We start from the raw sequence: 14221 nt of genomic DNA on the forward strand, positions 1-14221 counted from the left end.
GCCTTTATGATGAGAATCTTGGCCAAATGAATGTAGATGGTGTTCTCCTTGTATCTGGTCGGTTTGAGGGGATAAGAGAGCTTTCTTGGGACCTTCTTGAATGCTTGATAGATGCTGATCTCGTCCTTGCCTTGGTAGAAAAAGAGCTGTTGGAGTTTGAATGCAAGAGACTCCAAATAAGGCAGTTTGGTGATAATGGGGATCTTCTTATTCCTATGTAGGCTAGTGCATGGGATGAAGTTGTAGAACTCTTCTGGCTCGTGTATAATGTCTCCTGGATGTCGTCTGGTTCTCCTGGTTGGATTGGAGTTGCTTGGAATGGATCAAATCGAAAGATTGTCCAATTTTTCCATAAATAGCTCCGGTTTGATTAAAGTGATTCTCCATTGAACCGACTGATCTCCTGGGTTCTGGTGCAGCTAAGGACTTCTGGAATACCTCCTGATTGGTTGAAATGATCTCCTGGTCGCCAATTTCTGGTTTGAAGCTGATTGAACCGGTTAGCTTCCAATTGAGGCGAGTGTAGCATTGGTTTGACCGGTTCTTGCAAATTGAACATATCTTCTGATTTCCGTGTCCATTTCTCCTGATCTTTGGCTTTCTGGAAATCTGAAAGAATGCTCTTGAATGTGATGACGGGCTTTGCTTCAGTCGGTTCCTTACTTGAGCTTAAATCTCCTTCTAAAGTCGGATACTCGCAGATGGACGGGCTGAGAAACCTCTGAGTTGTAAAATTCATAACTTCTTGCGCCGTGAATATTTTGGCCCAATTCCAATTTGCCTGGACTCGTTCTTGAGTGTAGAATCCATAAAAATTATCCTCGTGATTTAAACCCTCCTGGTTTGTAAGATATGGCATATTTAGTGCACGTATGTCCTGGTTTGCGCCTTGGCTGGTTGAGTAGGGATTTGGGTTGACCTCCGGTTCAGTTGCTGATCTGATGACCACATCATCCCCTCCCTCTTGACAATGTTTCGACCTCGAAACTATATAACCTGCATCACGATAGAGCAAGTCAGGTTTCATTCTCTTTTGAGAGTTTAGAACCTTACCTTGGTATAATTTCGGTTTGGTGATGCATGGTGCATCTGGTGGCTCTTCTTTGAAAAGATTTGAAAGGATCACGCCTCTGCTAAGGTTATGGCCATTACATCTCTTCTGGAATTGATGGTCCTTCAAAGTTTTGGTGGCCACATTTCTGTTCTTCCTTGGAGTTGATTCTCCTAGCAACATAAGATTATCCGGTGGGATATCTTTAAAGCTTTCTTCTTGGCAACCTGAAATAGTCTCAACACTCTGGACAAAAAGCAATTGCATTATATCTATCATGGAAATATTAAAAACATGCTGATCTAAAATGAATCTTACCATAGGTTTTGGAATTTGAACAATCCATTGTTTAGATTTTGGTTTCCACTTTTGAGGTGGTTCATGACTGAGCTTATGGTCTGGTTCCTTCTGTGGAACTTCAGTAAGCAGATAGCTTTCATTTTTACTCCCTACATCAAGAACACACACGTCAGTACTAGTATCTCTAGGTGGTGTTAGACACTTACCTTGGTATGATACTTCATTTACTGGTTTTGCTTCTTTAAGCAACATTGACTGCATTGTGTCTTGAACCATCTTCTGGTCCATCACAGGTGTGGCGCCTGGTGGCTCCTCTCCTTTGAATTCATGCTCCTTAGTTCCTGTTACATCACCTTTTGACAAAGACAAGTGACTCATACAAGTGGTAGATGATTCATTAACTGATTTATCAAGTATAGGTCTTACCTTAGCCTCTACTTGGACAATAACAGTTTCTGGTTTTTCTTTGGAACCACTAGTTAGATACCTCCTTGGGTATATCTTTTGAATTTTAGAACTTGTGAGTTCTGGTGCAAATTCATCCCTCATGACTTCCTTAAGATCTCTCCACGTTTTGATAGCTGGCTCCTTGTAAAATCATCTATCATCTTCTTCTTGTACCCACCATTTAAAGGCATTACCTCTTAGTTGATCAATGGCATAAGATAGTCTCTCTTCTTTCAGAATTTTGTTGTAGTGAAACCATTCATCAAGGTTCCTCTCCCAAAATAGGTAGCTTCTTCCTCCTGAAAATGTAAAGAGTTCAATTTTATCAGCAAAAGATTTATGATCAAACCGAGAATTAGCAACATGATGAGTATGGGTTTGAGAAGTTTGATGTTGATTGATCCTTGAAGGATCTGGTGGCTTGGGCTCGACATAGACAGCCTCTGGTGCATCTCCAAATCTCCTTTCTCCTTGCGGTGGATGTTGGACTCGTGCCTTGTTTCTTTTCCTCAACTGAGCAATCCGATCATTGATCTCTTGCAAAGCTGTCAACTGTTGGTTCTGTTTGGCTATCTGACTTCGGCCGTGTGTTTTTCCTACCATGGCTTCCTGAAAACACTCTCAAAGATCAAGTGAAAGTATGGAAAATCCTGGTCGAATCAAAATAAGAACCAAAAATGCAAGCTAATTAAAATTAAACCGAAAAAATTGCAATTATGAACCGAAATGAAATAAACTATGCTAAAATAATTTTTCTTTTGGTTTTCTCAATAAAAAAAAACGAATGAATCAATATGGAATGACAATTAACACAAGTGAAAAGAAAATATGGAAAGAAAACTAACACTTATTTTTTTTTTTGAGTTTTTAGTTTAAGATATGCAATAAACCTATCAATATGGAACATTTGATTCAAACTTATGATGAATGATTTTTTTTTTAAATGCAGCAATATAATATGCACGAAATACTTTAACTAAAATGGTTTAAAAAAATAACTAGGATGCTTATGAACAATAAATGGGAAGAAAATATGAAAACAAACTAACAATGAACTAAGACCGATATTATATGCAAAGAACACTCTTTGATAAAAACTGAATAACTTTTATTAACTTGGTGATTAAGAATGCCTATTTACAATGACTATTTAAGAGCTTATATAATGCTCTGGAAACTAATTCTAACGTTCATAAGAAGAAAAGAAAGGAAACAAATCAAGCAAACTAACAAAATCGGAAACTAGCCGTTGGAGCCTTTTATGGGATTTTGGCTCCAAGTGAGAAACTTGATTCTTCTTGAACCTGGACGGTTTAAGGGGATAAGAGAGCTTTCTTGGGACCTTCTTGAATGCTTGATAGATGCTGATCTCGTCCTTGCCTTGGTAGAAAAAGAGCTGTTGGAGTTTGAATGCAAGAGACTCCAAATAAGGCAGTTTGGTGATAATGGGGATCTTCTTATTCCTATGTGGGCTGGTGCATGGGATGAAGTTGTAGAACTCTTCTGGCTCCTGTATAATGTCTCCTGGATGTCTTGGTTTAGTCTGGACGTCGTCTGGTTCTCCTGGTTGGATTGGAATTGCTTGGAATGGATCAAACCGAAAGATTGTCCAATCTTTCCATAAATAGCTCCGGTTTGATTTAAGTGATTCTTTCATTGAACCGACTGATCTCCTGGGTTCTGGTGCAGCTAAGGACTTCTGTAATACCTCCTGATTGGTTGAAATGATCTCCTGGTCGCCAATTTCTGGTTTGAAGCTGATTGAACTGGTTAGCTTCCAATTGAGGCGAGTGTACCACTGGTTTGACCGGTTCTGAAAAATTGAGCATAACTTCTGATTTCCGTGTCCATTTTCCTGATCTTTGGCTTTCTGGAAAGCTGAAAGAATGCTCTTGAACTTGATGACGGGATTTGCTTCAGGCCGCTCCGTACTTGAGCTTAAATCTCCTTCTAAAGTCGGATACTCGCAGATGGACGGGCTGAGAAACCTCTGAGTTGTAAAATTCATAACTTCTTGCTCCGTAAATATTTTGGCCCAATACTAATTGGCCTGGACTCCTTCTTGAGTGTAGAATCCATACAAATTAGCCTCGTGATTTAAACCCTCCTGGTTTGTAAGATATGGTATTTTTAGTGCACGTATGTCCTGGTTTGCGTCTTGGCTGGTTGAGTAGGGCTTTGGGTTGACCTCCGGTTCAGTTGCTGATCTGATGACCACATCATCCCCTTCGTCTTGACAAGGTTTCGACCTCGAAACTGTATAATCTGCACCAAGATAGAGCAATTCAGCTTTCATTCTCTTTTGAGATTCTAAAGCCTTACCTTAGCATTGTTTTGGTTTTGCTTCTTTAAGCAATATGGACTGCATTGTCTCTTGAACAATCTTCTGGTCCATCTCAAGAGTCACGCCTGGTGGTTCTTCTTCTTTAAATTCTTGCTCCTTAGTTCCTGTTACATCACCCTTTGACAAAGACAAGTGCATCATACAAGAATTTTGAGCTAATAAATTAGATTGAATAAAACTATCACTCTTTATAGATAAATCTGTTTTCTTTTCTAGTGATGTCTCAGTCAATACTTGTTTACTTGGACAAACTACAGCAAAGTGTCCTCTTTTATGACATCTATAACATGTCTGATCTTTTAAATTTTCAGAGTTAGAAGACTTACATTGGCTTGTTGTCTCTTCTTTCTTTGGGCTTGGCATCTCTTTATTCCTTAAGTCATGGACAGCTTTTGATTCCAACAAGGATGTTGAGTTCGTGTCTTTCTGGACCTCAGGACCTGTCTTAACATTCTTGGACAAAGACAAGTGACTCATACCAGTGGGAGATGATTTATAAACAAATTTATCAAGTATAGGACTTACCTTGGCCTTTCCTTGAAGAATTGGTTTGTCTGATTTTTCTTTGTATCTAGCCAATGTGTCTGGGCTGAAAAGGTTCTTCTCCATGGACTTTGGGACCTCATAAGGTTGGTATTTATCATACAAAACCGTGGGAATCTGGCTTGGCCGAATCTGGTCTTGATAGATCAAGCTTCTATGGCCTTGTTGTGGCACAACTTTCTTTGCCTCTTTGGACACACCATTTGAAAATCTCCTTGGGTATTTTCTTCTGGTTTCTTGTGTGGGAAGTGTAGTCACATACTTCCTGATCATAACATCTTTAAGATCCTTCCAGTTGGTGACAACCTCTTCTGGACTTTTACCATGTGTCTTATCTACTCTTTTCCACCATGAGTAAGCTTTTCTGGAAAGTTGCTTGATGGCATGAGCTAGCCTCTCCTTCTTTGGCACGCCTTGGTATGAAAACCAATCATCCATGGTTCTTTCCCATGATAAATAATCATCTGGCCAACTACTACCTGAAAAGGAATAAATCTTAACTTCATTAACTGATTTAAAATAAAGATAAGAATGAGTTAAGTATTTATAAGTTGAAGAAGTATGGTGTGAGGTGATCCATGAAAGATCTGGTGGCTTAGGCTCAACATAGCCAGCCTCTGGTGCATCTCCAAATCTTCTTTCTCCATGTTGTGGTCGTCGGCCTTGTGGCTTATTCCTTTTTCCCAACTGAGCAATCTTATCATTGAGCTCTTGTATAGCCATTAGTTGTTGGCTCAGTGTGGCCTCTAGGGTTTGGCCGTGTGCTTCTCCTACCATTGCTCCCTGAAATCAATCTCAAAGATCAATTGAATTATGGGAAGTTTTGGTCAAGCATAAGAGCAATGAACAATGGAAAACTAATTTAAACTAAACCGAAAAAATGCAAGTATAAACCGAAATGAAGTAATTATGCAATAAATATTTTTTTTTCTTTTGGTTTTCTGATGGAATCACGAAATGGACCAACTAATATGGCATGAAACAATAACTAGTATGATTTTTTTTTTTTAAGGATATGCAAACAGAGGAAACAAATTCAAAATGACAATTTTTATGGGATTTTTGATTATGGAAACAAAACAAAAAGGAAACTAACAAGAATTTCGAAACTAAGTGCAAGTAATATGAATCAAACACATATTTCTTTTTCTTTTTCGTGGTTTATAAGAACAACAAGAACAAAATATGCAGAAACAAAAACTTGAAGCAAAAGACTGTTTTTATGGGTTTTCGGTTTTACATAAAAACAAAACAAATGCAAGCAAATGAAATATGATGCAAGGATAGATATCACCTTAGTCAGGAGCTTGAGCTCTGATACCAAAATGTTGTAGGCACAGGGGGGATAACCCACGAATTGGTTGAATGGTGGAACCAAGGTTTCAACCTGAAAACAAAGAGAACCGATTTTTATGAGTTTAGAGTTTTTATGATGCAAACAGAAACAAATATGAGAATGAATGAGATGATGATGATAATGATAATAAAACAAGATAAATAAACAAAGGATAGGATGGAATCAAGCTGCTGGATGTGTATCACTCTCAACTTGATTAGAAGATGGACTGAAGTGGATTTGCGGATGAGGGTTTGATTGAATCTCTCAATCTGATGGAATGATGGATCGAAGTGATTGACTCTCTCAATCTGTGTACTGAGCTTGTTTGATTTGCACAAACAAACTAGACTCACGAAATCAATAGAACAACAAAGAATCACTCTTTGAATCCTAAAGACCGATATTTTATGCAAAGAACACTCTTTGATAAAAACTGAATAACTTTTATTAACTTGGTGATTAAGGGTGCCTCTTTACAATGACTATCTAAGAGCTTATATAATGCTCTGGAAAATAATTCTAACGTTCATAAGAAGAAAAGAAAGGAAACAAATCAAGCAAACTAACAAAATCAGAAACTAGCCGTTGGAGCCTTTTATGGGATTTTGGCTCCAAGTGAGAAACTTGATTCTTCTTGAACCTGGACGGTTTAAGGGGATAAGAGAGCTTTCTTGGGACCTTCTTGAATGTTTGATAGATGCTGATCTCGTCCTTGCCTTGGTAGAAAAAGAGCTGTTGGAGTTTGAATGCAAGAGACTCCAAATAAGGCAGTTTGGTGATAATGGGGATCTTCTTATTCCTATGTGGGCTGGTGCATGGGATGAAGTTGTAGAACTCTTCTGGCTCCTGTATAATGTCTCCTGGATGTCTTGGTTTAGTCTGGACGTCGTCTGGTTCTCCTGGTTGGATTGGAATTGCTTGGAATGGATCAAACCGAAAGATTGTCCAATCTTTCCATAAATAGCTCCGGTTTGATTTAAGTGATTCTCCGTTGAACCGACTGATCTCCTGGGTTCGGGTGCAGCTAAGGACTTCTGGAATACCTCCTGATTAGTTGAAATGATCTCCTGGTCGCCAATTTCTGGTTTGAAGCTGATTGAACTGGTTAGCTTCCAATTGAGGCGAGTGTAGCACTGGTTTGACCGGTTCTGGAAAATTGAGCATATCTTCTGATTTCCGTGTCCATTTCTCCTGATCTTTGGCTTTCTGGAAAGCTGAAAGAATGCTCTTGAACATGATGACGGGATTTGCTTCAGGACGCTCCTTACTTGAGCTTAAATCTCCTTCTAAAGTCGGATACTCGCAGATGGACGGGCTGAGAAACCTCTGAGTTGTAAAATTCATAACTTCTTGCTCCGTGAATATTTTGGCCCAATTCCAATTGGCCTGGACTCCTTCTTGAGTGTAGAATCCAAAACAAATAGCCTCGTGATTTAAACCCTCCTGGTTTGTAAGATATGGTATTTTTAGTGCACGTATGTCCTGGTTTGTGTCTTGGCTGGTTGAGTAGGGCTTTGGGTTGACCTCGGATGGATGGTTCCGGCCGGCTCGCCTCTTGCTTGTGATCGAACCTGTAACGGATATGAACTTTTAGTGAGTTTTCAATAGGAACAAGAACAGAAACAAGATATGATTCTTTTGGTTTTTTTTATGGATCGAACCTGTAACGGATGATGTGGTCATCAGATCAGCAACTGAACCGGAGGTCAACCCAAAGCCCTACTCAACCAGCCAAGGCGCAAACCAGGATATACGTGCACTAAAAATGCCATATCTTACAAACCAGGAGGGTTTAAATCACGAGGCTAATTTTTATGGATTCTACACTCAAGAAGGAGTCCAGGCCATTTGGAATCAGTCCACAATATTTACGGAGCAAGAAGTTATGAATTTTACAACTCAGAGGTTTCTCAGCCCGTCCATCTGCGAGTATCCGACTTTAGAAGGAGATTTAAGCTCAAGTAAGGAGCGGCCTGAAGCAAAGCCCATCATAGGAGTCAAGAGGAGTTTACCAGCTTTCCAGAAAGCCCAAGATCAGGAGAAATGGCCACGGAATTATAAAGATAGGATCCAATCTCCAAAACCGGCCAAACCAGTTCTACACTTGCCTCAATTGGAAGCTAACCGGTTCAATCAGCTTCAAACCAGACATTGGCGACCAGGGGATCATTTCAACCTATCAGAAGGTATTCCAGAAGTCCTTAGCTACACCAAAACCAAGGAGATCAGTCGGTTCAATGGACAATCACTTAAATCCAACCGGATCTATTTATGGAAAGATTGGACAATCTTTTGGTTTGATCTATTCCAAGCAATTCCAATCCAACCAGGAAAACCAGACGACGTCCAGACTAAACCAAGACATCCAGGAGACACTATACACGAGCCAGAAGAGTTCTACAACTTCATCCCATGCACCAGCCCACATAGGAATAAGAAGATCCCCATTATCACCAAACTGCCTTATTTGGAGTCTCTTGCATTCAAACTCCAACAGCTCTTTTTCTACCAAGGCAAGGACGAGATCAGCATCTACCAAGCATTCAAGAAGGTCCCAAAAAAGCTCTCTTATCCCCTTAAACCGTCCAGATTCAAGAAAATCAAGTTTCTTCACTTGGAGCCAAAATCCCACAAAAAGCTCCAACAGCTAGTTTTTCAATTTATTGCTTTGTCTTTGATTTGTTTCCTTTAAAATCTTTTTAGAACGTTAGAGTCTTTGTTTCTGAGCATTATATAAGCTCATTGTCGTCCTTGTAAAGAAGCACCCTTAATCACCAAGTTAATAGAAAGTTTATTCAGTTTTATCAAAGTTGTTCTTTGTATAAAATATCGGTCTTTAGGATTCAAAGAGAGATTCTTTGTTGTCTTATAGGTTTCGTGAGTCTAGTTTGTTTGTGCAAATCAAACAAGCTCAGTACACAGATTGAGAGAGTCAATCACTTCGATCCATCATTCCATCAGATTGAGAGATTCAATCAAACCTTCCTCCGCAAATCCACTTCAGTTCATCATCTAATCAAGCTGAGAGTGATACACATCCAGCATCTTGATTCCATCCTATCCTTTGTTTATTTATCTTTTTTTATTATCATTATCATCATCATCTCATTCGTTTTCATATTTGTTTCTGTTTGCATCATAAAAACTAAAAACTCATAAAAATCGGTTTTCTTTGTTTTCAGGTTGAAACCTTGGTTCCACCATTTTTATCAATTCGTGGGTTACCCCCCTGTGCCTACAACATTTTGGTATCAGAGCTTAATCTCCTGACTCAGGGGATATCTATCATTGCATCTCATACTTGCTTGCATTTGTTTTTCCATTCATAAACCGAAAATCCATAAAAACTGTTTCTTTTTGTTTCAAGTTTTGTTTCTGCATATTTTTGTTATTGCTGTTCATCATACTTTAAAGCCACAAAAAAGAAAAGAAAAAGTTTTGTTTGATTCATTTAAAAATCGAAAATCCCAAAAGAAAATGTTTGCATTCATTAGATGCCATAAAAGAAAATCCCATAAAAATTTCTTTTTTGAATTTGATTCCTTTTCATTTGCATTCATAAATTCAAAGGCCAAAAGAAATCATCCTAGTTATTGTTTCATACCATTTCTACTTGTCCATTTCGTGATTGCATCAGAAAAGAAAAAGAAAATATTTTTAAGCTTTAGTTTATATCATTTTGCATAATTTATTTCATTTCGGTTCAACATTGCATATTTTCTCGGTTTATTTTTTTTTTAACTAGCTTGCATTTTGGTTCTCATTCTGATCCCCCCATAAATTCCCTATTCTTCACTTGATCTTTGTGATTGCTTGCAGGAAGAAATGGGAGAATTAGCATAAAGCCAAGCCTTATTGGCCTCTCAAAAACAGCTATTGGCTGCTATGAAGGGTGTACAAGATCAGATTTCTCAGCTGGAGAAAACAAACAAGGCACAAGGCCAACGACCACAGCAAGGAGAAAGAAAATCTGGAGATGCACTAGATGCTGGCTATGTTGAGCCCAAGCCACCAGATCCTTCATGGATCACCAAACACCAAACTTCTTATACTCATGAATACTCAAATTATTCTTATCATGATTATAACTCTGCTGATGATGTTAATATTTATTCTTTTTCAGGAAGCAGTTGGTCCAGTGAGTATCTAACATGGGAAAGAATCATGGATGATTGGTTTATATACTATGGCGTGCCAAAGAAGGAAAGGCTAGCTCATGCCATCAAGCAACTTTCCGGAAAAGCTTACTCATGGTGGAAAAGAGTAGATAAGACACATAGTAAAATTCCAGAAGAGGTTGTCACCAACTGGGAAGATCTTAAAGATGTTATGATCAGGAAGTATGTGACTACACTTCCCACGCAAGAAACCAGAAGAAAATACCCAAGGAGATTTTCAAATGGTGTGTCCAAAGAGGCAAAGAAAGTTGTGCCACAACAAGGCCATAGAAGCTTGATCTATCAAGACAAGATTCGGCCAAGACAGATGCCCACGGTTTTATATGATCAATACCAACCTTATGAGGTCTCAAAGGCAATGGAGAAGAAAAACCTTGTCAGCCAAGACACGTTGGCCAGGTACAAAGAAAAATCAGACAAACCGATTTTTCAAGATAAGGCCAAGGTATGTCCTATACTTGATAAATTTGTTTATAAATCATCTCCCACTGGTATGAGTCACTTGTCTTTGTCCAAGGATGTTAAGACAGGTCCTGAGGTCCAGAAAGACACGATCACCCAATCCTTGTTGAGATCAAAAGTTGTCCATGATTTAAGTCCAAGAGAGAAGGAGATTTTAAACCCAAATAAAGAAGAGCCATGCAGCCAAGGTAAGTCTTCTAACTCTGAGGATTTGAAATATCAGACATGTTATAGATGTCATAAAAGAGGACACTTTGCTGTAGTTTGTCCAAGTAAACAAGTATTGATAGAGACATCACTAGAAAAGAAAACAGATTTATCTTTGAAAAGTGATAATTTTATTCAATCTGATTTATTGGTTCCAAATTCTTGTATAATGCACTTGTCTTTGTCAAAGGGTGTTGTAACAGGACTTAAGGAGCATGAATTTAAAGAAGAAGAACCACCAGGCGTGACTCTTGTGATGGACCAGAAGATTGTTCAAGAGACAATGCAGTCCATATTGTTTAAAGAAGCAAAACCAAAACAATACCAAGGTAAGGCTTTAGAATCTCAAAGGAGAATGAAAGCTGACTTGCTCTATCTTGGTGCAGATTATACAGTTTCGAGGTCGAAACCTTGTCAAGAGGGAGGGGATGATGTGGTCATCAGATCAGCAACTGAACCGGAGGTCAACCCAAAGCCCTACTCAACCAGCCAAGGCGCAAACCAGAACATATGTGCACTAAAAATGCCATATCTTACAAACCAGGAGGGTTTAAATCACGAGGCTAATTTTTATGGATTCTACACTCAAAAAGGAGTCCAGGCCATTTAGAATTAGTCCACAATATTTACGGAGCAAGAAGTTATGAATTTTACAACTCAGAGGTTTCTCAGCCCGTCCATCTGCGAGTATCCGACTTTAGAAGGAGATTTAAGCTCAAGTAAGGAGCGGCCTGAAGCAAAGCCTATCATAGGAGTCAAGAAGAGTTTACCAGCTTTCCAGAAAGCCCAAGATCAGGAGAAATGGCCACGGGATTATAAATATAGGATCCAATCTCCAAAACCGGCCAAACCAGTTCTACACTTGCCTCAATTGGAAGCTAACCGGTTCAATCAGTTTCAAACCAGACATTGGCGACCAGGAGATCATTTCAACCTATCAGAAGGTATTCCAGAAGTCCTTAGCTACACCAAAACCCAGGAGATCAGTCGGTTCAATGGAGAATCACTTAAATCCAACCGGAGCTATTTATTGAAAGATTGGACAATCTTTCGGTTTGATCCATTCCAAGCAATTCAAATCCAACCAGGAGAACCAGACGACGTCCAGACTAAACCAAGACATCCAGGAGACACTATACACGAGCCAGAAGAGTTCTACACTTCATCCCATGCACCAGCCCACATAGGAATAAGAAGATCCCCATTATCACCAAACTGCCTTATTTGGAGTCTCTTGCATTCAAACTCCAACAGCTCTTTTTCTACCAAGGCAAGGACGAGATCAGCATCTACCAAGCATTCAAGAAGGTCCCAAGAAAGCTCTCTTATCCCCTTAAACCGTCCAGATTCAAGAAAATCAAGTTTCTTCACTTGGAGCCAAAATCCCACAAAAAGCTCCAACAGCTAGTTTTTCAATTTATTGCTTTGTCTTTGATTTGTTTCCTTTCTTATCTTTTTAGAACGTTAGAGTCTTTTATTCTGAGCATTATATAAGCTCATTGTCGTCCTTGTAAAGAAGCACCCTTAATCACCAAGTTAATAGAAAGTTTATTCAATTTTATCAAAGTTGTTCTTTGTATAAAATATCGGTCTTTAGGATTCAAAGAGAGATTCGTTGTTGTCTTATTGATTTCGTGAGTCTAGTTTGTTTGTGCAAATCAAACAAGCTCAGTACACAGATTGAGAGAGTCAATCACTTCGATCCATCATTCCATCAGATTGAGAGATTCAATCAAACCTTCCTCCGCAAATCCACTTCAGTTCATCATCTAATCAAGCTGAGAGTGATACACATCCAGCAGCTTGATTCCATCCTATCCTTTGTTTATTTATCTTGTTTTATTATCATTATCATCCTCATCTCATTCGTTTTCATATTTGTTTCTGTTTGCATCATAAAAACTAAAAACTCATAAAAATCGGTTTTCTTTGTTTTCAGGTTGAAACCTTGGTTCCACCATTTTTATCAATTTGTGGGTTACCCCCCTGTGCCTACAACAAGCTGGGACTCACATGATTTAAAACTTAGAATCATCACCTCTACAATTTTGCAGTCCACATCTAAGAAGTCCTAATCACAGAAGCACATTATACAATATCCTAGCTTAGCAACCAAATTCACCTAGCCAACATCTTAGCAAATCATGTCTGACATTCCCCTCTACCAACCTCATTTTTTAACATAAATAAATGTGTATGCTTTACCTTCGGAGTATCGATCACAAGACACATGGACTCTTACCCCAACATGTATCTGAGTAAACAGGTAGTCTTGTTCTGGTTTCTTACTCTATATTTCCCTTCTCTGAATCCTTTTTATCTCAATTCCAATGAACAAAGATGCTGATGCAGTCCATCTTATTCACCTTCTTTTCGATTTTTTTTATTATTATTTTTTTTTTCTTTTCTTGACAAAGTGTAGGCGAATAGTGGGGTCATCGGTAATGTACCTACCCCTCGCTTCCAACAATGTGTGATCATTCTATTAGAGTAGAATAATGGGGTCATCGGTAATGTACCTACTCCTCTAAACCGCAAGAAATCATCTCAATCTTTTATTTTATTTTATTAGGATGCCAAAGGGAGGAGGGAAGGAAACCAAAATCACACAGACTCTTACCTTTAAGACCTGAAGGAGGAATCCGATCCAGTGTATACCAAGCCCCAAGACAAGCATTTAAGTCAAATTAGGTTGGAGGTCAGCTTCGGTTCCTTCAAACACTCTCAGCAAGTGCAAACATAGTTGACATGTTGATCCACTTTAGTATCTTTATTACTATCTGCAATCAGTAAGTCTAGAATGGTGCTAAAGAGTGGTTAGATAACAAGCATGAATCTAATAAGTTCATTATCCCCTTCTTGACTCAATAAAAACAGATTTGAAAATATTTTAAATAAGACTCATAAAGGTAGATAAACGTTAGTAATCCCCCCAGACTTAAATTACACTGTCCCTAGTGTAACACAGTCGGTGGTAAGGTGAAAATCATAAAGTAGTGTACAAAAATTAATAAGTAAGAACGATCACATGCTCAGTATCGATCGATACAATGAAGTGACAATCGATCGTTGTTGATGAAGCGTTGTCGATTGATAGTGACATGGTCTCATCGGTCGATGGCTAGAGCAATCATTCGACACAATGAAGAGATAATCGATTGTTGGATATGAAGCGCTGTCGATCGATATCGAGCTGGTGTCATCGGTCGATGTGCTGAGCAATCGTCTACTCGGATCTGTTTTTTTTTTTTTTTTTTTTTTTAGAAAAACTAACTAAAACACAATATTAGTAGAACCTCCCCCAGACTTAGATTACACTATAATGGTGTTATCCAGTCGGAGATTGGTGT

The 14221-nt window shown here is 38.7% G+C and overlaps 2 protein-coding genes across 2 annotated transcripts; one reads left to right on the forward strand and one right to left on the reverse strand.

Moving 5' to 3' along the window:
* Nucleotides 1-242: 242 nt before the first annotated feature.
* On the reverse strand, nucleotides 243-6142 carry LOC117130034. Its single transcript, XM_033283189.1, has 2 exons — nucleotides 4259-6142; nucleotides 243-1704 (listed from the first exon to the last, which is right to left on the reverse strand). Exons 1-2 carry the CDS (start codon nucleotides 5460-5462, stop codon nucleotides 371-373), a joined length of 2538 nt encoding a protein of 845 aa, XP_033139080.1. The 5' UTR covers nucleotides 5463-6142; the 3' UTR covers nucleotides 243-370.
* Nucleotides 6143-9909: 3767 nt separating this feature from the next.
* On the forward strand, nucleotides 9910-12339 carry LOC117130033. Its single transcript, XM_033283188.1, has 4 exons — nucleotides 9910-10647; nucleotides 10720-10852; nucleotides 11075-11200; nucleotides 12332-12339. The coding sequence occupies exons 1-4, from the start codon at nucleotides 9910-9912 to the stop codon at nucleotides 12337-12339; spliced, it is 1005 nt and encodes a 334-aa protein (XP_033139079.1).
* The last annotated feature ends 1882 nt before the right edge of the window (nucleotides 12340-14221 follow it).

This window comes from Brassica rapa, unplaced genomic scaffold (genome assembly GCF_000309985.2).
Source record: "Brassica rapa cultivar Chiifu-401-42 unplaced genomic scaffold, CAAS_Brap_v3.01 Scaffold0306, whole genome shotgun sequence".
In the NCBI taxonomy this organism is placed as follows: domain Eukaryota; kingdom Viridiplantae; phylum Streptophyta; class Magnoliopsida; order Brassicales; family Brassicaceae; genus Brassica; species Brassica rapa.